This window comes from Procambarus clarkii, chromosome 91 (assembly GCF_040958095.1).
Source record: "Procambarus clarkii isolate CNS0578487 chromosome 91, FALCON_Pclarkii_2.0, whole genome shotgun sequence".
Lineage (NCBI taxonomy): Eukaryota > Metazoa > Arthropoda > Malacostraca > Decapoda > Cambaridae > Procambarus > Procambarus clarkii.
The window spans coordinates 2,529,660-2,556,196 of NC_091240.1; the positions used below are offsets into that span (position 1 = coordinate 2,529,660).

Below are 26,537 nucleotides of genomic sequence, written 5' to 3' on the forward strand. Positions count from 1 at the left end.
ATTCAATAATGTTTCAATTCAAAATGTTTTTACAATTCATCATTGAAGAAGTCCTCTCCCAAACAATTTGGTGAGAACTTTCTGACGAATGAAGTCAGAAAAGTTAATGTCAGAAAGTTTCACCAAATTGAATGAATTGTAAATCAATACGGGATATTCATGTCTGTGCCATTCCTTGGGTGGCTTAATCTTCATCAATGTAAATCCATCCTTCTGAAGATATACAATTAAATATGAAAGTACTTAAGGAAATTCCAGTCTTAATCCTTCCTTCATGGTCTGATGCTGTCTCATAGACCTTCGTTTTTTGTACCAAAGTTTTCTAATTTGTACCTTCATGTACCTTCGTTTCCTAGTTTAATCCGTTCCCAGAGATGGTTCGTAAACCAAAAATTTGTAAACCAAAACAAATTTTACCATAAGAAATAGTATATTGAAATACTGTACAGTACTGTACATACTGTAATCCGTTCCACACCCCCAAAAATATTAACTTAAAAATACACTTTATACTACTTATATTTTGTACTACAGTATGTACAAGTACATCTTATCTTTAATGAGGACTCTTGTTGGCATATGGAAGACAGTGAGGAGGGGGAAAGGAGATGTGTTAGTGTTTGGAAGAGGAGTCCCCTTCCATTATAACATCAGGCAGTGATGACTTCTCTGGGATACTCTCTCTCCTACGTTTTGCAGACATACCAATAGGACCTGGTTGTGGCTCATTGCTTGCTAGTCTTACTAAGAATCTCTCTAAAGACATTTGTTTTTCACTACGTTTTAACAATTGTCTGTAGTGAGATATCACATTGTCATTAAAAAGGTTAATGCAACAGCCTGCTATAGCTTTATCTCGGTGAGTTTTTTCAGCAAAACTATGCAGTTCTTCCCATACTGCACACATTTTCTTAATCAGGAAGTGACATCCTTTACTACCGCTACTCACAACTACAATATGTGTTTTCTTAGGTTGAACTTTACCACTTTCTTGTGACCCATTGTGTGATATGTAATAATTACTTTTATGTTCAGAAACCAAAAAAAGCACAAAAACAATTGATTGCTTAATCAAGAGCAATCGTCACAAGGCGGGAGACACTGGCACACTGAAGTGTGCCTTACCTGTGCCACCAGGAACCACGCTCTCGGTCGACCCATAGGTGTATCAACAAACTCCCCAAGCGAGGCAAAGCTCGTATACCGAGTTGAATTTTATGAAGCAATTAAACTCATAAACCGAAAAATTTGTAAAGATGGGCATTCATCAACCAAGGTTCCACTGTATATTACATATACAGTGGCGCCTCGATTAACGAGTTTAATCCATTCCAGCACTGAGCTCGTCATGTGGAAAGCTCGTCTTACAAAACAACAAATCTGTCGTCGGAGGTGTCCGAGAACCAGCGGGAATGCTAGTTAATCGAGTGAAAGCTCGTCAGTCAAGACATATTTTCTGCGAGTGGTTTACTTGTTACTTGAAATGCTCGTAACTGGAGCCGCTCGTCACTCGAGGTTCCACTATATATATATATACCTAGGGGTACCATCTCTGGTGCAATTGTAGGGACCCACATCCGGTGCAATTGTAGGGACCCACATCCTCGAAGAAGAAAATAAAGGGTATTCAGAGAAGATATATATATATATATATATATATATATATATATATATATATTTATATTTTTGAAGCCCATAAGCAATCCAGCTGGGATCGCCCCATTGCTGACCAAGAAGCTGCGACAACACCACATGACACTGCCCGACTTAGAGCTGTAGCAGCTCCCCATGCAGGTGACTTCCTATTAGCAACTCCCAATGTCAGCAACCGGCACTCGTCTCACACCGCAGGCCCTCCGAATTGCCGTGGCTCTCCGCCTTGCTGCCCCAATCCACACCAAATACAGGTGTATTTGTGGCGAGGCAGAGGCCGACAGGTACAGACAGCATGGCCTTCCTTGCCAAAGGACAGGAGGATGGCATAGAAGACACGGTAAGGTTAACAACATTATTAAGAGAAGCCTTACCACAGCCGGTTGTCCAGCAGAGAGAGAGCCCCGTTACCTAATGTCCTGCAACTCTAATGAGCTGTTGGTCGCCCAGACAGAATCACGGTGAACCCCTGGAAGAATGGTAGACAGCTGGTGGGACTACACTTGTGTTTCAACTTTAGCCAACACCTATGTTGACTTCAGTGCTACACAAGCAGGAGGTTGTGCGAATCACTGGGAAGCAGCCAAGTCACGTAAATATAGAGACCTTGAGTACCACTACAATTTTGTCCCCATTGCCTCAGAGACACTTGGTGCCTGGGGTAAAAGTGCTGCTAGTTTTTTGAAGGAGTTGGGGTCCAAGCTAATTGAAACAACTAGAGATCCTAGAGCTGCCAGTTTTCTCTTTCAGCGCCTTAGTGTGGCAATCCAGAGAGGAAATGCTCACTGCATCCATGGTTCCTGCCCGCCATCTGAGGAGTTAGAAGAGTTCTACAACTTGTGACAAGTAGCCTTGTACCCTGCATGTAACCAATGTTGTAACCCTTTTTGTGTAATGACATTTTCAAATAAAGTTAGATATATATACACACACACCAAAAGAATAGGGGTGGTAGGAGAAGAAAATATCAAAGTGTTCAGTGAGGATCCACAAGGTCTTCTCTGAGTACTCTTTATTTTCTTCTCCGAGGCTATGGGTCCCTACACTTGCATATTGATGACATAGATTTGTTGTAGTGCCTAGCTAGTTCAACAACCTGTGTCCCATTTTTATGTTTACGAAAGATCTCTTGTTTTTCTTCTATGGTCATTCCCACGTGTTTTCTTGGCTTGAACCTTACCACTGGCTTTCTTGGGACCCATGGCAAAATATATAATAACAACTTTTATGTTCAAATTCCCAAAAATCTGAAAAAAAAACTAATTCTTTACAAAGAATTCAGGAGCGATTAGTCACTAGGCGGGAAGCACTGGTAAATTGAGGCACAATCACCGTGCCACCACCATGCGCTAGGTCGGCCATACGCGTATCAACAAACTTCGTTTCCCAAGGCAAAGCTCATAACCCGATTTTGATTTTACGAAGAAATTGGGCTCGTAACCCGAAACGTTATTAAATAGGGGCATTCGTAAGCCGCGGTGTCACTGTATATATGTGTGTGTATGTATATATATATATATATATATATATATATATATACTGTATATATATTATTAATAATATATGTCTACAGGAAAGACTGCTACCAAAATATACTAATATATATATATATATATATATATATATATATATATATATATATATATATATATATATATATATATATATATATATATATATATTTATATATATATATATATATATGTCATACCTAGTAGCCAGAACTCACTTCTCAGCCTACTATTCAAGGCCCGATTTGCCTAATAAGCCAAGTTTTCCTGAATTAATATATTTACTATATTTTTTTTCTTATGAAATGATAAAGCAACCCTTTTCTCTATGTATGAGGTAAATTTTTTTTTATTGGAGTTAAAATTAACATTGATATATGACCGAACCTAACCAACCCTACCTAACCTAACCTAACCTATATTTATAGGTAAGGTTAGGTTAGGTAGCCAAAAAAAGCTAGGTTATGTTAGGTTAGGTTGGTTAGGTAGACGAAAAAACATTAATTCATGAAAACTTGGCTTATTAGGCAAATTGGGCCTTGAATAGTAGGCTGAGAAGTGCGTTCTGGCTATTAGGTACGACATATATATATATATATATATATATATATATATATATATATATATATATATATATATATATTATATATATATATATTATATATATATATTATATATATATATATTATATATATATATTATATATATATATTATATATATATATATATATATATATATATATATATATATATATATATATATATATATATATATATATATATATATATATATATATAAATAAAAACCCTGAGAACTTAGCAGAAGAGCTACCCGAAGCGACCAGCCCCAAAGAGCCACGGACCGAAAATTCCATTGTTGAGACAATAAACCACGGGAAAAGCAGTCTGAGTGAAGCCTGATCAAAGAGCCCTGAGGAAGCTGAATCCGTTGCAGCACATGCCACACTGCTGCAAATTCCTGCACCATGCTAAGGGGCCTCGTAGCCTGGTGGATAGCGCGCAGGACTCGTAATTCTGTGGCGCGGGTTCGATTCCCGCACGAGGCAGAAACAAATGGGCAAAGTTTCTTTCACCCTGAATGCCCCTGTTACCTAGCAGTAAATAGGTACCTGGGTGTTAGTCAGCTGTCACGAGCTGCTTCCTGGGGGTGGAGGCCTGGTCAAGGACCGGGCCGCGGGGACACTAAAGCCCCGAAATCAACTCAAGATAACCTCAAGATATGCTTTGAGACCGACAAAAAGACAGCCCCCAATGTCCCTGGCCGAACTGGAGAGCACTGGTCACAAAACCCCAAGGCATCCATGAACACATCAAGCACGGGAAGAGGAAGGACCCATGGGACCGAGCCCCGAAAAGCACGAAGATGAAGCCGGTGACGCAGCAACCGACGCAAGGACACCAGGAAACAAACCCAGCAGTCACAAGAGCGGTAAAAGAGGTCATCTAGAAGATACCAGAACAGCCTCCGAAGCCAAACCCTGCCAAGTGGATAAACTAACAGAGCAAAGTTCAGGTTCCTGCACAGCTGCTCAAGCAACCGCCGAGTGACCCAGGGTCCCACATCAAAAACAGCTGAAGGCAGGACTGCAACCAGAACAGAGCTGCAGGAGAGAGAGAGAAATGGACGCATTCTGAGAATCCCACACTAGGCCCAGCCAACTGAGACTTTCGCCAATTTATCAGGAACCCGAACCCGGCAAGCTGGGAAAAAACCAGATCCCTGGTTAGCAGACAAGCAGACCAGCTGGGAGCCCACACCAACCAGCCGTCGAGGTAGGCCAACACCCGAAGACCTTGAAGACGCAGATGAGCCACCGTGACCCGAGTTAAGCCTGTGAAAAAGCGAGGTACCAGATTCAAGCTGAATGGACGACAACGAAAGCGGTAAGCTTGTCACCAAACGACGAACCCCAGCCAATCCCTGAACCCCAGATGAATCGGGATGTGTCAACAAGTGATCCCTGAGATCCAAAATCATGTTCTAATTTTTGTATGAATAAAAGCATATTAATTGTGGCCAAAAGATAGCAAAGACTGAATTTTGCGGAATATCAGAAGAGGTCCGTAATGAATCATTCAACTGAAGCATTTCTCTATATTCAAAATTCCTGGGTACACTGCACAGCCTTATTTGACTTTAATGCATACCTCAATTCTTATTCAGTATATCATTTACTTTTGCAGTTACTTTATTTACATTATATTACTGCTATATCTCACTTATTGGTAAACTGTCTATGCTATGTAATCTTAATCATATGGGACTCACCTCCATTCAATTTAGTCAATGTCTAAAATGAGCAAATCAATTTTACTCATTTACCTATTCTGGTTTTTCATTCGTTAGGAATCTCAATAGCCCAAAGTTTTATTTGAATTGAGACTCAAGCACTCAAACTTGAATTTAGTCATTTTTCTCATTCAGTATAACATTTTAATCTGAATTCCTATTCGGGTTAAGGGGTCAGAATGGCTAAAATACTCAAAAGTGAATTAATTCAGATTACTCAAGAGAGTTGGGTTACCAGAATTTGTGGATGGTTTTTTTATTTTGGAATTTGTGGTTATCTAATTGTGGATGATCTAACCATCTTTTATAATTTCCCCACTTTCCTCCATTCTCTTAAGAATAACTGTCTGATTTTTTAAATTATTCGATGACAGTAATTTTGTGTAAAAAGGGAGTAAGTAATTGTGAGTATGTATGTTATTTGTGAGTATGTTCAATAAGTTCAATTGACATATTGCTGAATTGGAGTGGTGGAGGGGTGACAAGTAAGCTTCTAACATGGATGAAAAATTTTCTGATAGAAAAATGAGGGCAGTAATCAGAGGCAATGTATCGGACTGGAGAAATGTCACAAGTGGAGTACCACAGGGTTCAGTTCTTGCACCAGTAATGTTCATTGTCTACATAAACGATCTACCAGAAGGAATACAGAATTATATGAACATGTTTGCTGAAGATGATAAGATAATAGGGAAGAAAAGAAACGTAGATGATTGTAATGCCCTTCAAGAAAAACCTGCACAAAATATGTATATGGAGCACCACTTGGCAAATGGAATTTAATGTGAATAAATGCCATGTTATGGAATGTGAAATAGAACATAGACCCCACACAACCTATAAATTATGTGAAATCTTTAAAAAATTCTGATAAAGAAAGAGATCTAGGGGTGGTTCTACAGAGAAAACTATCACCTGAGGACCTCATAAAGAACATTGTGCGAGGAGCCTATGCTACACTTTCTAACTTCAAAATTGCTTTTAAATACATGGATGTAGAAATACTAAAGAAATTGTTAACGATTTTTGTTAGACCAAAGCTGGAATATGCAGCAGTTGTATGGTGCCCATATTTTAAAAAGCACATCACCAAACTGGAAAAGGTGCAAAGGCATGCATCTAAATGGCTCCCAGAACTGAAGGACAAGAGCTATGAGGAAAGGTTAGAGGCATTAAATATGCCAAAACTAGAAGAAAGAAGAAAGAGGCAATATGATCACTACGTACAAATAGGATTAGGAATTGATAAAATTGATAGGGAAGATTTCCTGACCTGGAACTTCAAGAAGACGACATCTTAGATTTAAACTAACTAAACAAAGCTGCCGAAGAAATATAAGAAAATTCACTTTCACAAACAGAGTGGTAGACGGTTGGAACAAGTTAGGTGAGGTGATGGAGGCCAAAACCATCAGTAATTTCAAAGCATTATATGACAAAGAATGCTGAGAAGACGGGACACCACGAGCATAGCTCTCATCCTATAAACACTTAGGTAATTACACATTACCTAGAAAATAATGACATAACAATGGACACACAGTATGTTGAGTCTTCCTGTTTTCGAACAAGAAGATCCTGTGTAGCAAATCTACTTAGTTTTTATGATAGAGCCACAGAGATAATACTGTACATGAAAGAGGTGGTTGGGTTGACTGTGTCTATTTGGACCTAAAAAAGTGGGCTTTTGACCCACAAAAGTGAGTCCCACACAAGAGGCCTTTCAGGAAACTGGAACATGCTGGAGGAATGACAATGAGATTTTCTGACATGGATGAAAAATTTTCTAACTGACAGACAGATGATGACGGTAATCAGAGACATTGTATCTGACTAGAGAAGTGTTACTAGTGGAGTACCACAGGGTTCAGTTCTTGCACCAGTAATGTTCATCATCTATTAAACGATCTACCAGAAGGAATACAGAATTATATGAACATGTTTGCGGATGATGTTAAGATACTGGGGAAGATAGGAGACGCAGACAATTGTAATGCCCTTCAAATCGATCTATATAAAATAAGTGCTTGGAGGGTTAAGTGGCAAATGGAATTTAATGTGAATAAATGCCATGTTATGGAATGTGGAATCAGAGAAAATTGACCACAGATAACTTACAAATTATGTGGAAAGGAATTACAGAACTCTAATAAAGAATGAGACCTTGGGGTGGTTTTGGATAGTAAGTTATCGCCAGAAGAACACAAAGAACATTGTGAGAGGAGCATGTGTGTCGCTTTCCAACTTCAGACTTGCTTTTAATTATATGGATGGTGAAATACTAAAGAAACTGTTCATGACATTTGTGAGACCAAAATTGGAATATGCAGCAGTTGTATGGTGCCCAAATCTCAAGAAGCACATAAAGAAACTGAAATAGGTGTAAAGGCATGCTACAAAATGGCTTCAGGAACTAAAAAACGAGTTACGAGGAGAGACTAGAGACATTAAACATGCTAAAACTAGAAGATAGAAGAAAAAGGGGTGATATGCTCACCACTTAAAAAATACTAACAGGAATTGACCAAATTGACAAAGAGGAATTCCTGAAACCAGCAACATGACAAACAAGAGGTCACAGATTCAAGCTAAGGAAGCAAAGGTGCTGAAAACACATTAGAAAGTTTTCTTTTGCAAACAGAATGGTAAATGGTTGGAACAAGCTAAGAGTCCAAGGCGGTGGAGGCCGAAACCGTCAGTAGTTTCAAAGCATTATATAACAAAGAGTACTGGGAAGGCAGCACACCTCGAGCATAGCTCTCATCCTGTAACTACACATAGGTAATTATACACACACACACACATACACACGCACGGTACACATGCATGCACACATACACAAACATGCACACGCATGTACGCACACACAAGCAAAGACACACACATGGGCATACAGTAATCACAACCATATATACACATGCACCGATACACACACATTTATGCACACCCATCTTATATTACAGTACTTACAAAACCTATCACTTAATCAGAATAACACTAGTCTTACTCACCAACAATTATTCTCATATCTTCACACGATACTCTAAAATGGCCTCCAACACTTGTTTGAAATCAACCGACTTTCAAAAGCCCTAGCCACCCTTAGAATTTACATCCTCACATAATCCAGTTACCAGCAAAAAGATAGACGGATCTCGGCACATACATCTCAGCTACCAGCATAAACATCGAGGGTAGTTTCTGGCCTAAGTCCCCAAAACCAGAATTGTCTAATTAATCCAACACTTCTTTACAGCCCAGTTACCCTGTTAATGCTAACATGGCACAAATATTCCTCAGAAATCACAATAGACTCAGTCACTCTTGCATTGTATATTTGTTGGTAGTCAGATCCTATTCAGCTTACCAGTTCATTCCTTTTCTTAAAGACTTTTCCAAATGAACTTTATCAATGCCTAAAAATAAATAATTATCAATAGCTATTGCTTTCTTTTAGGCATAAATGCTAATAAATGCCAATAGTTTACTGTTATAAAATATAAAATAATGAGATTTGCAAAGCTCCTGGTTATGCACTGTTAATCATTATAAGTTTGGTTGACTGGTATTTAGACCATCAATACTTTTCACCTGAATTTTGCAATTAAGCTATAACAAGCAGCTTTCAAGATATTCAAGACAAAGTTAATTTATAAATAAATAGCTAAAAGGAACATTTCTCCAGCCACTAAGCACCAATGAAGCAGTTATACAGAAGTGAATATGTCATACCAAATAAAAGAAAATACTAAAAAAAATTACGAGGTTATACCAAAGTTCAAAATTAGAATAATCTCTTTTTGTTTTGTGCCTAAATATCTGAGAGAGATTCAGAGTGTGTTAGGTAATGCAAAACAAAAACACCATAAAACATTATGCAGGATACGTCAGCAATCTAGTTGCTGTCACTTCAGAATTAAAGTGTGATCTCACTGATGGACATTTTCACCTCCAGAAAAAGGCCTTCATAGTCTAGTGGAGTGGATACCAGAACAAAACTGGCTTACACAGCATAAAAAAAAGAATAAACTTTGATTTGTTGTTCAAAATAAGGAACTTAGTGATATTTCACGTGATATCATATTGTCACGAAATGAATACAACAAGATACATAAAGTTGAAGCAGAGTGAGGCAGTAAACATAAAGATATACATATCAAACTCTAGTTTTACAGAACCAATAAAATTGTTCACCAATTCTCTTTGCTTCCTCTTAATGTAACTCTGAACGCATTAAAGCTCATAACGTCTCTAATAATATATACTCTAGGATTTTTTCTTGAGAGACTTTGTTCATGTAAATCAGTAAACAAAGCCAAGATAGAAATAGTATGACATGCCAGAATCTATAAGTAAATCCTAAGTTAATGAGTATCATACTCTGAAACAAATATAACATAATTTATGACTTTGAAAAGACTAGGAAATACAAGTATAGTATGAAGTCACTGGATGCTTGACTTCACCAGCAAAGAATTTCCCGAAGTCAGTTTGTAAAAAGCTTTATATTATGACCTATGACAAGTAACATCATTTCAAGTGTCCAGCAAGAAACTAGTCTAAAACTCACACATTCAGCAACACTCACAGGAAGGGATGGCAGAAAAGCACGGAACATTTCAACTTGTTGACCTAGATAAAGTATGTGGCCATCACGCTTGCTGGTAACCCAAGCCTTGTTGTTTAATGGCCATCTCGATGGCTTGGTCTACAAAAAATTTATCGTTGTTGTTCTCGTTTTCTGCTTTGTGTGGAGTGTCTGCTTGCCTTCTATCGGCCTCATCTCTGCTTTCCTCACTCTCTGCTGCCGTGCCGTCGCTGTGGTCCCCTACAGAGTTCTTGTTGTTGTTGTCTATGGTAGATTCATTTCTACAGCTTGCATCTTTTCCAGGTACAGCTGCATCACAGGCATGCTTGTTTAAATCACAGTCTGGCTCTTGCGGCCGATGGGGCGGAATCGAGTGTGGGGATGAGGGCTGGGTGCTAGGGGGAGCCAGTGGCACATTGCATGTAATGGGCATGGCAGGCATAGTGGGCACAGCAGGCATGGCAGGTACACGAGGCAACGGTCTGCTGATCATGTGCGTCATATGGAGCTCATCTGGGCCTTGGTCTTCACCTAGATCACTGTCGTCATCAGACGAGTCGTAATCTGTGGTAGTGCCACTTTCTAGTGGGTCATAATGAGACATAAAAAGACCCTTATTATGCATGGCTGCAGTAAGGGCTTCATTTTCTAATGCTCGCTGTTGGGCTTCTTCCGCTTCCCGCTCCTCATCATCACTTAAGCTTAAAACTAAAAGAGGGTGGATCCCTTGGCTTCTTTCCGTTACTGGTGAGAAACCCATGTTCTCTAGCATTCGGTTTACAGTGTTGTCAAAGATGCTGCGACATAACTGTCTTGTGTGCCATCTCAATATGCCAGCATCTGGGTCAGGAGGCACCTGCTGACCTTCCTTTAAGCAGTCACCTGGCCGTAAGCTTGCATCAGGCGGAGGCGGAGCAGCCATCATGCCATACGTCGTTGGATATGGTGCAGGCATGATGGGCGGCATGAGATCAGGTCGAGGCCTCGCTCTCGGATCCAAAAAAGCTGCTCTGTCTAAGTTGCCTACAGGTAACCCCTCCCTGGGATCTAAGACACCATCTTCTTGACTTCCCTCACTGTTCACATCACTGGACTGAGAGTCTTGACTGTCATCTTGTATATCTGTTGAACATTCACCTAAATTCTGAGTCATATTGCTTAAAGTATGTTCATAGTTCTTAATCTCCCAAGCATACCTAGCTTTTTTAAATGGTCGAGGCGGAGGCCCAATCCCCGACTTACTTCTAAACCCCGGTCTCCTGATAGGCCCTCCTGGTTCCTTAGGTCCATCTGGTTCCTGCTGATTAGTGTTATGGACGGGCAAGACATCGTGTGGCTGCATCTCCTGCACCGATGTATCCTCCAACATACCAGTCTCCTGCTGCAGTCCCACCTGCTCATGGTGTAACTGTGTGTTCTGATGGCGTACCATCTCCAGCTCCCCTTCACCTGTGTCTGGCCCTTTTGTTTCATTGTCATGGGCCTTCTTCTCATTCATTGTCCACAGGAGGAATTGTAACACCTGAAAGTAAAGAAAAGCTGAGTATTGTAACTCCTATCAATGATGGTCTCTAATATGGAGCAACACAAAATCTAAATAGCGGTGCTTGATGCTCCACCCAACATGTGCTTCACCTGAGCAATATATACTGTGAATATTTCCCTATTCCTCCAGAATTTAAACAAATCATCGCAGCTTATTCCAGATTCTATACTGAATTTTTTCGAAGCCAATTTCAACGGAGATATTCTGTGAAATATGGACTACATGCAGTACAATATTAAGTACATGTGGTAGATATGCTATATACTGTACAATACTGTACAATATTCTAGTATAATTGGTCTGATTTGCCATTGTTAGACACACTGTTCAGTTTATAGTGTTGCCAAAGATGCTGCGACTAACAAGCCTAAGAAGCTTAATAGGCTTATCAAGAGCCCCCTTAACCAATAGTGAGACTGTTCGAGCGATCATCTCATCAGTTACTGGAAGCTATGTATCCAGGTTCTAAAGTTCGGGGTAGCAAGCACATGGAAAAGGCACCATGACATAAATTTTTATAAATTCATTATACCTGTATATTTTTATGTTGTGTTTAAAATTAAAACACAAGGAAGATAAAGTTTAAAAGGAAGGACATAATTATTATTTTGTATTTAAAAAGTTTTACAGTAAGCGCATTAATCTCAAAACATACAAAAAACATGTGTTATTTAATTATTTTAATTTTAAACATAAAATGAAAACAAAACCATGTGAAAAATGTAAAAAAGAACTACAACAGTCTCTTTCATCTAGGCATCAAGCAATTTTCTCAAATGTATACTGTATTTTATATATATATATATATATATATATATATATATATATATATATATATATATATATATATATATATATATATATAAAATATATATTATATATATATATATATATAAATAAAATATATATATATATATATATATATATATATATATATGTCGTACCTAGTAGCCAGAACTCACTTCTCAGCCTACTATTCAAGGCCCGATTTGCCTAATAAGCCAAGTTTTCCTGAATTAATATATTTACTATAATTTTTTTCTTATGAAATGATAAAGCAACCCTTTTCTCTATGTATGAGGTCAATTTTTTTTTATTGGAGTTAAAATTAACGTAGATATATGACCGAACCTAACCAACCCTACCTAACCTAACCTAACCTATATTTATAGGTAAGGTTAGGTTAGGTAGCCAAAAAAAGCTAGGTTAGGTTAGGTTAGGTAGGTTAGGTAGACGAAAAAACATTAATTCATGAAAACTTGGCTTATTAGGCAAATCGGGCCTTGAATAGTAGGCTGAGAAGTGCGTTCTGGCTATTAGGTACGACATATATATATATATATATATATATATATATATATATATATATATATATATATATGTCGTACCTAATAGCCAGAACGCACTTCTCAGCCTACTATGCAAGGCCCGATTTGCCTAATAAGCCAAGTTTTCATGAATTAATTGTTTTTCGACTACCTAACCTACCTAACCTAACCTAACCTAACTTTTTCGGCTACCTAACCAAACCTAACCTATAGAGATAGGTTAGGTTAGGTTAGGTAGGGTTGGTTAGGTTCGGTCATATATCTACGTTAATTTGAACTCCAATAAAAAAAAATTGACCTCATACATAATGAAATGGGTAGCTTTATCATTTCATAAGAAAAAAATTAGAACAAATATATTAATTCAGGAAAACTTGGCTTATTAGGCAAATCGGGCCATGCATAGTAGGCAAAAAAGTGAGTTCTGGCTACTAGGTACGACATATATATATATATATATATATATATATATATATATATATATATATATATATATATATATATATATATATATATATATGTTTCATTGAATATGACCGCATATTCTGTATTTATTATTTTCTGGTTTAGGGCTTCTATCCCTCTAACTATTTTCTTAGCATCAGGGCTTAATTGAAATAGGAGTTCTCCAAAACTCATTTTCGTACTTTTAAGGTGAAGAAAAGAAGTGATTTACTATAGAGTGTATTACACTTATTTGTATAATTTGCACGACGTTTCGAACCTCCATGGTTCATTCTCAAGTGAACAGATCTTACAATACTAGTTGATTTTATACCCGCATTAGGTCAGGTGATAATACAATGAAGGTGAAAACATGGGGGGATACATAAGGGATAAACATAGGGGCTGCAGAAGGCTTATTGGCCCATACGAGGCATCTCCTATCTAAACACAAAGATTAATCCAGTGTAATTGGCCTGTTATGTTGGACATTGTCTTCTGTGTTGGCATCGATATGTTCTTGTCTTGTCCTTACTCTCATGGTGGGTAGAGTAAATAGTTCCGTGATTTGGGTGTTCATGGTAGGTCGCTCTATTCTTATGTGAATTGCCTCAAGAATTTGTAATCTTCTTGAATCTTGGGTTTTGGAATCTTGGGGTTACAAAACCCAAGATTCAAGAAGATTACAAATTCTTGAGGCAATTCACATAAGAATAGAGCGACCTACCATGAACACCCAAATCACGGAACTATTTACTCTACCCACCATGAGAGTAAGGACAAGACAAGAACATATCGATGCCAACACAGAAGACAATGTCCAACATAACAGGCCAATTACACTGGATTAATCTTTGTGTTTAGATAGGAGATGCCTCGTATGGGCCAATAAGCCTTCTGCAGCCCCTATGTTTATCCCTTATGTATCCCCCCATGTTTTCACCTTCATTGTATTATCACCTGACCTAATGCGGGTATAAAATCAACTAGTATTGTAAGATCTGTTCACTTGAGAATGAACCATGGAGGTTCGAAACGTCGTGCAAATTATACAAATAAGTGTAATACACTCTATAGTAAATCACTTCTTTTCTTCACCTTAAAAGTACGAAAATGAGTTTTGGAGAACTCCTATTTCAATTAAGCCCTGATGCTAAGAAAGTAGTTAGAGGGATAGAAGCCCTAAACCAGAAAATAATAAATACAGAATATGCGGTCATATTCAATGAAACATGTTTGAAAGAAAACCTGCTGCCAGTATACACCAATATATATATATATATATATATATATATATATATATATATATATATATATATATATATATATATATATATATATATATATATATTAGTATATTTTGGTAGCAGTCTTTCCTGTAGACATATATTATTAAATATGACCGAAAAAGTAAGATTAATAATTTTAACACGAATTTTCTCAATCTTTCGTACATTACGCTTCACTGTTGGAGGTAAATCAAAAATCAATTCTCCAAAATTCATTTTTATTTCTAGTCTGACGCGACACGGGCGCGTTTCGTAAAACTTATTACATTTTCAAAGACTTTAGTTCACAAATACACAACTGAATAGAACTTACGTATCTCCGATTTTATATCTACATTTGAGTGAGGTGGAAGGGGTGATGTGGCATTAACACAAGACAGAACAAAATGTGGTATTAATAGGGTATTAATTTCATCAACACAAGACAGAACAAGAGTATTAATAGGGTATTAATTTCATCAACACAAGACAGAACACGAAACAATGGATATTGAATAGAAGTGTTTGTAGAGAGCCTATTGGTTCATATTTCTTGATGCTTCTATATTGGAGCGGAGTCTTGAGGTGGGTAGAATATAGTTGTGCAATAATTGGCTGTTGATTGCTGGTGTTGACTTCTTGATGTGTAGTGCCTCGCAAACGTCAAGCCGCCTGCTATCGCTGTATCTATCGATGATTTCTGTGTTGTTTACTAGGATTTCTCTGGCGATGGTTTGGTTGTGGGAAGAGATTATATGTTCCTTAATGGAGCCCTGTTGCTTATGCATCGTTAAACGCCTAGAAAGAGATGTTGTTGTCTTGCCTATATACTGGGTTTTTTGGAGCTTACAGTCCCCAAGTGGGCATTTGAAGGCATAGACGACGTTAGTCTCTTTTAAAGCGTTCTGTTTTGTGTCTGGAGAGTTTCTCATGAGTAGGCTGGCCGTTTTTCTGGTTTTATAGTAAATCGTCAGTTGTATCCTCTGATTTTTGTCTGTAGGGATAACGTTTCTATTAACAATATCTTTCAGGACCCTTTCCTCTGTTTTATGAGCTGTGGAAAAGAAGTTCCTGTAAAATAGTCTAATAGGGGGTATAGGTGTTGTGTTAGTTGTCTCTTCGGAGGTTGCATGGCTTTTCACTTTCCTTCTTATGATGTCTTCGATGAAACCATTGGAGAAGCCGTTATTGACTAGGACCTGCCTTACCCTACAGAGTTCTTCGTCGACTTGCTTCCATTCTGAGCTGTGGCTGAGAGCACGGTCGACGTATGCGTTAACAACACTCCTCTTGTACCTGTCAGGGCAGTCGCTGTTGGCATTTAGGCACATTCCTATGTTTGTTTCCTTAGTGTAGACTGCAGTGTGGAAACCTCCGCCCTTTTCCATGACTGTTACATCTAGAAAGGGCAGCTTCCCATCCTTTTCCATCTCGTAAGTGAAACGCAGCACGGAACTCTGCTCAAATGCCTCCTTCAGCTCCTGCAGATGTCTGACATCAGGTCCCTATTGGGGGCCTCGTAGCCTGGTGGATAGCGCGCAGGACTCGTAATTCTGTGGCGCGGGTTCGATTCCTGCACGAGGCAGAAACAAATGGGCAAAGTTTCTTTCACCCTAAATGCCCCTGTTACCTAGCAGTAAATAGGTACCTGGGAGTTAGTCAGCTGTCACGGGCTGCTTCCTGGGGGTGGAGGCCTGGTCGAGGACCGGGCCGCGGGGACACTAGAAAAAGCCCCGAAATCATCTCAAGATAACCAATCATCTCAAGATAACCTACCTGTGTAAAAATGTCGTCAACATACCTGCAGTATATGGCCGGTTTCAAGTTCATGTCGACTAAGACTTTTTGCTCGATGGTACCCATGTAGAAGTTTGCAAACAGGACACCTAGGGGAGAACCCATGGCGACCCCATCTACTTGCTTATACATGTGCCCATCCGGGCTCAAGAAGGGTGCCTCTTTAGTACAAGCTTGGAGTAGTTTCCTCAGAATATTTTCTGGTATGTCAAGAGGAGCACAGGCTGGATCACGATACACTCTGTCGGCTATCATTCCGATTGTCTCGTCCACAGGTACGTTGGTAAACAGCGATTCTACGTCCAACGAGGCTCTTATCCCTGTGGCCCGTGTGCCCCGCAGTAAGTCAACAAATTCCTTTGGAGACTTCAGGCTGAAGGCGCAAGGAACATAAGGAGTCAGCAGGCCGTTGAGTCGCTTCGCCAGTCTGTACGTGGGTGTGGGTATCTGGCTAATGATTGGCCGAAGTGGGTTTCCAGGCTTGTGCGTCTTGACATTTCCATACGCATATCCAGGTTTATATTCCCCAATGATCTTTGGCAGGTGGAGTCCGGATTTCTTGGCGTTCACAGTTTCGATCAGTTTGTTGACCTTTGCTTTTAATTCGGCTGTAGTGTCCTTCGTTATCCTTTGGAACTTAGTTTGGTCAGAGAGTATGATGTTCATTTTCGCCAGATATTCGTCTTTTTTAAGAATGACATATATTGGCGACTTGTCACCTCTCCTGACAACTATCTCCTTGTTCTCACGAAGGCTTTTAGCTGCCGCTTTAAGCTCGGGGGACAGTATGGTGCTTCTGTAGTTGCCTCCAATATAGAAGCATCAAGAAATATGGACCAATAGGCTTTCTACAAACACTTCTATTCAATATCCATTGTTTCGTGTTCTGTCTTGTGTTGATGAAATTAATACCCTATTAATACTCTTGTTCTGTCTTGTGTTGATGAAATTAATACCCTATTAATACCACATTTTGTTCTGTCTTGTGTTAATGCCACATCACCCCTTCCACCTCACTCAAATGTAGATATAAAATCGGAGATACGTAAGTTCTATTCAGTTGTGTATTTGTGAACTAAAGTCTTTGAAAATGTAATAAGTTTTACGAAACGCGCCCGTGTCGCGTCAGACTAGAAATAAAAATGAATTTTGGAGAATTGATTTTCGATTTACCTCCAACAGTGAAGCGTAATGTACGAAAGATTGAGAAAATTCGTGTTAAAATTATTAATCTTACTTTTTTGGTCATATTTAATAATATATATATATATATATATATATATATATATATATATATATATATATATATATATATATATATATATATATATATATATATATATAACTGAAAACTCACACCCCAGAAGTGACTCGAACCCATACTCCCAGAAGCAACGCAACTGGTATGTACAAGACGCCTTAATCCACTTGACCATCACGACCGGACATAATGAGGTGATAGCCGAGGCTATTTGAACCACCCCACCGCCGGCACTCGGATAGTAATCTTGGGCATAGCATTTTACCAAATCACCTCATTCTTTGGGGCACACGTGAGGAACACAAATGCGAACAAGCCTGAATGGTCCCCAGGACAATATGCAACTGAAAACTCACACCCCAGAAGTGACTCGAACCCATACTCCCAGAAGCAACGCAACTGGTATGTACAAGACGCCTTAATCCACTTGACCATCACGACCGGACATAATGAGGTGATAGCCGAGGCTATTTGAACCACCCCACCGCCGGCACTCGGATAGTAATCTTGGGCATAGCATTTTACCAAATCACCTCATTCTTTGGGGCACACGTGAGGAACACAAATGCGAACAAGCCTGAATGGTCCCCAGGACAATATGCAACTGAAAACTCACACCCCAGAAGTGACTCGAACCCATACTCCCAGAAGCAACGCAACTGGTATGTACAAGACGCCTTAATCCACTTGACCATCACGACCGGACATAATGAGGTGATAGCCGAGGCTATTTGAACCACCCCACCGCCGGCACTCGGATAGTAATCTTGGGCATAGCATTTTACCAAATCACCTCATTCTTTGGGGCACACGTGAGGAACACAAATGCGAACAAGCCTGAATGGTCCCCAGGACAATATGCAACTGAAAACTCACACCCCAGAAGTGACTCGAACCCATACTCCCAGAAGCAACGCAACTGGTATGTACAAGACGCCTTAATCCACTTGACCATCACGACCGGACATAATGAGGTGATAGCCGAGGCTATTTGAACCACCCCACCGCCGGCACTCGGATAGTAATCTTGGGCATAGCATTTTACCAAATCACCTCATTCTTTGGGGCACACGTGAGGAACACAAATGCGAACAAGCCTGAATGGTCCCCAGGACAATATGCAACTGAAAACTCACACCCCAGAAGTGACTTGAACCCATACTCCCAGAAGCAACGCAACTGGTATGTACAAGACGCCTTAATCCACTTGACCATCACGACCGGACATAATGAGGTGATAGCCGAGGCTATTTGAACCACCCCACCGCCGGCACTCGGATAGTAATCTTGGGCATAGCATTTTACCAAATCACCTCATTCTTTGGGGCACACGTGAGGAACACAAATGCGAACAAGCCTGAATGGTCCCCAGGACAATATGCAACTGAAAACTCACACCCCAGAAGTGACTCGAACCCATACTCCCAGAAGCAACGCAACTGGTATGTACAAGACGCCTTAATCCACTTGACCATCACGACCGGACATAATGAGGTGATAGCCGAGGCTATCACCTCAGACGTGTGCCCCAAAGAATGAGGTGATTTGGTAAAATGCTATGCCCAAGATTACTATCCGAGTGCCGGCGGTGGGGTGGTTCAAATAGCCTCGGCTATCACCTCATTATGTCCGGTCGTGATGGTCAAGTGGATTAAGGCGTCTTGTACATACCAGTTGCGTTGCTTCTGGGAGTATGGGTTCGAGTCACTTCTGGGGTGTGAGTTTTCAGTTGCATATTGTCCTGGGGACCATTCAGGCTTGTTCGCATTTGTGTTCCTCACGTGTGCCCCAAAGAATGAGGTGATTTGGTAAAATGCTATGCCCAAGATTACTATCCGAGTGCCGGCGGTGGGGTGGTTCAAATAGCCTCGGCTATCACCTCATTATGTCCGGTCGTGATGGTCAAGTGGATTAAGGCGTCTTGTACATACCAGTTGCGTTGCTTCTGGGAGTATGGGTTCGAGTCACTTCTGGGGTGTGAGTTTTCAGTTGCATATTGTCCTGGGGACCATTCAGGCTTGTTCGCATTTGTGTTCCTCACGTGTGCCCCAAAGAATGAGGTGATTTGGTAAAATGCTATGCCCAAGATTACTATCCGAGTGCCGGCGGTGGGGTGGTTCAAATAGCCTCGGCTATCACCTCATTATGTCCGGTCGTGATGGTCAAGTGGATTAAGGCGTCTTGTACATACCAGTTGCGTTGCTTCTGGGAGTATGGGTTCGAGTCACTTCTGGGGTGTGAGTTTTCAGTTGCATATTGTCCTGGGGACCATTCAGGCTTGTTCGCATTTGTGTTCCTCACGTGTGCCCCAAAGAATGAGGTGATTTGGTAAAATGCTATGCCCAAGATTACTATCCGAGTGCCGGCGGTGGGGTGGTTCAAATAGCCTCGGCTATCACCTCATTATGTCCGGTCGTGATGGTCAAGTGGATTAAGGCGTCTTGTACATACCAGTTGCGTTGCTTCTGGGAGTATGGGTTCGAGTCACTTCTGGGGTGTGAGTTTTCAGTTGCATATTGTCCTGGGGACCATTCAGGCTTGTTCGCATTTGTGTTCCTCACGTGTGCCCCAAAGAATGAGGTGATTTGGTAAAATGCTATGCCCAAGATTACTATCCGAGTGCCGGCGGTGGGGTGGTTCAAATAGCCTCGGCTATCACCTCATTATGTCCGGTCGTGATGGTCAAGTGGATTAAGGCGTCTTGTACATACCAGTTGCGTTGCTTCTGGGAGTATGGGTTCGAGTCACTTCTGGGGTGTGAGTTTTCAGTTGCATATTGTCCTGGGGACCATTCAGGCTTGTTCGCATTTGTGTTCCTCACGTGTGCCCCAAAGAATGAGGTGATTTGGTAAAATGCTATGCCCAAGATTACTATCCGAGTGCCGGCGGTGGGGTGGTTCAAATAGCCTCGGCTATCACCTCATTATGTCCGGTCGTGATGGTCAAGTGGATTAAGGCGTCTTGTACATACCAGTTGCGTTGCTTCTGGGAGTATGGGTTCGAGTCACTTCTGGGGTGTGAGTTTTCAGTTGCATATTGTCCTGGGGACCATTCAGGCTTGTTCGCATTTGTGTTCCTCACGTGTGCCCCAAAGAATGAGGTGATTTGGTAAAATGCTATGCCCAAGATTACTATCCGAGTGCCGGCGGTGGGGTGGTTCAAATAGCCTCGGCTATCACCTCATTATGTCCGGTCGTGATGGTCAAGTGGATTAAGGCGTCTTGTACATACCAGTTGCGTTGCTTCTGGGAGTATGGGTTCGAGTCACTTCTGGGGTGTGAGTTTTCAGTTGCATATTGTCCTGGGGACCATTCAGGCTTGTTCGCATATATATATATATATATATATATATATATATATATATATATATATATATATATATATATATATATATATATATATATATATATATATCTCATTATCCAGCATGAAGTTGGGAACATTATCCAGCATGAAGTTGGGAACATTATCCAGCATGAAGTTGGGAACATTATCCAGCATGAAGTTGGGAACATTATCCAGCATGAAGTTGAGAACATTATCCAGCATGAAGTTGGGAACATTATCCAGCATGAAGTTGGGAACATTATCCAGCATGAAGTTGGGAACATTATCCAGCATGAAGTTGGGAACATTATCCAGCATGAAGTTGGGAACATTATCCAGCATGAAGTTGGGAACATTATCCAGCATGAAGTTGGGAACATTATCCAGCATGAAGTTGGGAACATTATCCAGCATGAAGTTGGGAACATTATCCAGCATGAAGTTGGGAACATTATCCAGCATTAAGTTGGGAACATTATCCAGCATGAAGTTGGGAACATTATCCAGCATGAAGTTGGGAACATTATCCAGCATGAAGTTCGGAACATTATCCAGCATGCAGCAGAATACATCATCAAGCATGAAGCAGAGAATAATATTCAGTATGGAGCAATGAATATTTCCCAGCATGCATGAGTGAACAGCATTCAGTGTGCAAAAAGTGAACACCCTCTTATGTGCAGAAAGTGAACACCCTCTTATGTGCAGAAAGTGAACACCCTCTTATGTGCAGAAAGTGAACACTGTCCATTATTAGGGTCAGGGTCCCGGGTCAGGAGTCTCAGATCACAAGTCCCAGGTCAGGAGTCAAGGGTCAAGGGTCCGGGGTCAGAGTCCTGGGTAAGGGTAGTGTTAGGGTTCCGGTAGTACTGTACCATACAGTCGGGTTCGTTCTCAGACTCACAATCGAGAATTCCGGATTCCAATCCCAGGCAGGACAGAAATGGTAGGGTGCATTTTATATCACCTAATGCCCCAGTTCACCTAGCAGTAAATAGGTACCCAGGAGTTAGTCACCATGTTGTGGGATTACATCCTGGGGCCGGCTAGTAATTTGAGCCTGAAGGGGGTCGAGGGAGGGACCTTGATAAAAGCCTAACATAAACTGGCTACCTGTCCCCGACACAATGAATTATTAATTATAAAATTACATTGCATGCTACATGGAATACTGTCCAATGCGCAGTAGCAAATACTGTACCATCAAGCGGTTTGTCTTATTACCCAAATCTACCCAAATCTTCCTAGCATTAATAATGTTGAACATAAAAATAACATTAAAGGAAACATATTTTTACTCTGAAATAATAAAAGTTTTATAACAAAATTGGGTCCATCTAATTACCCAAAGCCACAACACTGTTTCTTGGATCGTCGACTTCCTGTGGCATCACCTGCCACTTAGTTTCGTCTAATTTCGCTATAAAATTATGTCATTTCAGAGTAAAAATATGTCTTTTCATATTCTACATTCAGCACCAACATTATATTGAGTAAAATTATCATATTTCTTCATTACTTGTATAATAGTAGGAAGCCTTGGGTAGCTTTAGGTATTTAGATAGACCCCCATCGAGTATGTACTAGTGAAATCTATCTAGTGTGCATCAGCAAATATCATCCAACATACAGGAGTGAACAACCTCTAAGATGCAGCAATTGATACCACTCAACATGCAAAAGTGAATATAATGCAGCAGTAAACACCATCCATCATGCAGCTGTGAACTTCATCCAACATGCAGCAATGAACCTTGTTGAAGCATCCATTACCACCACCCAATGTATAGTAGTGAACACCATAGAATGTCCAACAATGAACACTATCAAACATACAAAACTGAGCATTGTCAACTTGCAAACCTGAACACTGCCCAACACACCAAACTGAACACTGTCTAAAATACAAAACTGAACCCTATTCAATATACAATATTGAACACCATCCAGTGAACAAAACTAAACTTTATCCAACATGCAGAACTGAACACTGTCCAGCATGAAATATGTGTGAACACACACTACTAAATAAGCATTATTGTCAAGTACACTATACGCTGCTCATAACTTGCACAAAATGTATTGGTATAGACAATAGTTCACATTGGTAACTGCTGTTTTTATGTTTTGTGAGATTTTATTAACTTCACAAAACTTCCCAATTTCATAGTGAATTGAAATTATTCTGAGAGTATCATTCCCCCATTTTTTTTTTACACTGTTACCCCATATTTTTACATCATTACCCCATTTTTCACTTTTATGGATGGGAAGACATTTGCCCAGAAAAGACAGAAGAGCATTATAGCAAGAAGACCCAGAATGTGGAATGACCTTCCCAATCATGTTAAAGACTGTACCTCTCTCAACAATTTAAGATAAAAACGAAGCACTACCTAATAAATTCCCTGTAACCTACCTTACCCCTGTATTGTCAACCCATGTCTGTTTTTTTTTAAACACCGCTCTTTGTCGACCTAATTATATTTGTGTTGCTTTTTCAGCCATGTTCCCCCCCTTTCTTATTTTTAATTTTATTTGTTCTCAACACATTTTATACTTTAAACTCAATTAGTATTAAGTTTTAGTCTTTTAATGTTTTTCCTGCCCGAAACGCTTTGCGTAATAGTTGCTTTAGGCATTGTATGTACCAGCTCTATCTATAAACCTAGCAATTTTTGTAAAAATCTCTTGTATGTATGTACCTTACCTAAATAAACATTTATTTATTTATTATTTATTTATTAGAAGCTGAAGATATTCAAAATGACACAGTCTCCCTCCATTTATTTACCATTGCCTACCTTTAGCACTCAAGAGCACCACCATGTATTTTGTTTTCTTCACTATTACCCCATATTTTTACATGGTGGTAAGTGCAATACATACCATTGCACTTACACCACTGCACCCACACCCCACAGTATATAAATATATATAAATACATATCAAATATTCATCACCCCTTTTAACGAACTTGACATGTCTGCCCACTTATTTCTTAGCCTTCCACCCTGGAACTCACTGAAACACACTTCTCAACTATCCATCATCATCCACTTACTCAACCAGACTGAGCCATATAGGTACACTTTCCAAAATTTCACACTCATCTCTGTGACATTTTTATTTTCTATCCTTCTTACACTATACTGTACATGTTTCCGATATTGCCCAGTTATAACATTTGATTTTGCAAGGTTCATATCCCATCAGTACTTCACATGCATGGTATTCATAAAGGAAGGTACATTACTCTCAGTTTTTCATTCAGCCCTTTGAGTACATATCTTCCTAGTTTCATCGGAACAACTCACACTGGTCTGTAGAGTGATGCCCTCACTTCTTGCAGGGTCAGCGTTTATTCCCTGATGATCCAAGTGATTGAACACTACGTCACTGTATTCGTTATATATGCTTTAGAATCGTATTGGCCTACTGTTTTCTCCTAATAGCTACCTTCCATTCCTGACGAGTTTGATTTTCCTAACTTAGGTTTTCAATGCACAAGCTGCCTTTCAACCCTGAGTTAATTTACTCTCAACTGCACTTGTGCAAATTATTCTTTTGTCAATCAAAGAGTGTCACTGCCTAAGTCACATCCAAAATCAATGACAAAACAGCCAGAGTTTGGCTAAGGGAGACTATTAATCTTAATTTCACATACATATTTTCCCTTTCTATCCACTCCTCTACTTAAGTTCTGTCCACACTCACTCACTCACTCTTGGTAAGTAAACAACAAAAGGAAGCACTAAGCGCAGTAAGCTATATAGTACACACACATTTAACACTTTCTTTCAAAAATATCAATAAAAGCACTTTGACAAGTCATAATTAGGGGGTTGCATTCTCGCTAAGAACACTTTACCTAACCTTCATAACTTGCTTGGGATAAAACTTCCAAGTCAGCTTTCAGCCAGAAAACACTTAATAATGGTGTTCCTAAACTTAAATTTGACTTTTTTCTTGGTTTACATAATGAGTAATTATTAAGACACTGGCATGAACTCAGCCAACACTTGATCAATGTGTTGCTATTTTTTTTTTCCAACATAATACAACTCGCAAGCACTTTTGCAATAGCCAACACCAAGCTGCACATTTATAACATAACACCGGAGAGGTGTGACCAATCACTTCACTATTTCATGCCACAACAAGGTTCGATGCTGTGGAACATTAACAACACCTGAAGTAATTTTAACTTCTCATCTGAATGAATCCTTAACTAAAGTAAGGTTTCCATATAATATTTCAGCACCATTATTAATAATATTAAGAAAGAGAAGAGTTTCGATCTTTTCCCCAAAATCGTGTCCAGGGAGTTCTTCTATTCCCCCGATCCTGGTCTCGGGTTTTGATTGACTTGAGATAATACGCCATATATCAGAATGAAGATCATGCAGGGCTTTATTACATCTCTTGCACCATCCTCGAGGACGTGTACGTGACGTGTTATGGCCAAGGAATAAAGAATTCGCGCCAAGGAATAAAGCAGCTAATCAATACGCCTTCTCAACTCAATGTCGAACGAGCTTTATACCGCCATTAGGCTACTTAATACGAGTGGGTGACTAACGGCAGTAGCCAATGAAAATATAAACATGAAATAAATGTGTATTCCGTCTTATTATTACAAACCATTGGCAATACATAAGAAAGCTGCTTCAATGAAGTCTCTGCCCATCATCAACTTCTTGAACCCTGTGGCACTGTCACTGGCCAAGTCACATTCAAAATTAATGCCACGAGTGCCAGAGTTGGGCTGACAAGTCTGCTTAACATATATATCCAGTGCCACAGGAGACACCAGTGCCACAGAAGATACCAGTGCCACTGGAGACACCAGTGCCAGAGGAGACACCAGCACACACCAGTGCCACAGGAGACACCAGTGCCACAGGAGACACCAGTGCCACAGGAGACACCAGCACACACCAGTGCCACAGACGAGCCACACAACCCCCCGCCCTGCCCCCAGCTCTCCACCAGCCCGTGGCACTGTCAGTATCACCCAATGGGCCTCGCCCGGTGCCAGAGGCGACCCGCTGCCTAACGGCCCCGGTTTACCCCAGACCAGAGCTGACCACTAAGAGGCGGGCCGCCACGATGATAGACAGGGCCAGACGCCATACAATAGCATCAACATTCACCTCCTCCCCCTCTCCTCGCCATATATATTTCCCCCCCCCCCTGGCACTGCCTCGCCACTCACCCCGCCTGTGCCACGCTCGTCCCTGGCCCGTGCACGATTTTTCTCACTCGCCCGACGTCAGCTATGGGGTCTTCTCGCGGCCAAATGGGCATAAATTGAGAGTTCAACGCTCGCTTCGTGTATTAAACAGCTGATTCAATGTAAATACAAATCTGCTAGATAATCAAAAATAAATTGACATATGCTCGCTAGTCGCGAAAAATTCTTGGGGGATCGGCCAAGGGTGGATAACCGATGTGCATTTCTCAACTGCGCCCCGGGAGATACTGGCATTAATACAAAATC

The 26,537-nt window shown here is 40.2% G+C and overlaps 1 protein-coding gene across 1 annotated transcript; it reads right to left on the bottom strand.

The window, feature by feature from the left end:
* Positions 1–6,350: 6,350 nt before the first annotated feature.
* Positions 6,351–26,510, bottom strand: LOC123773915 (uncharacterized). The gene is made up of 2 exons (XM_045767885.2): positions 26,253–26,510; positions 6,351–11,585 (listed from the first exon to the last, which is right to left on the bottom strand). The coding sequence occupies exon 2, from the start codon at positions 11,559–11,561 to the stop codon at positions 10,128–10,130; it is 1,434 nt and encodes a 477-aa protein (XP_045623841.1). The 5' UTR covers positions 11,562–11,585; positions 26,253–26,510; the 3' UTR covers positions 6,351–10,127.
* Between the last annotated feature and the right edge of the window lie 27 nt (positions 26,511–26,537).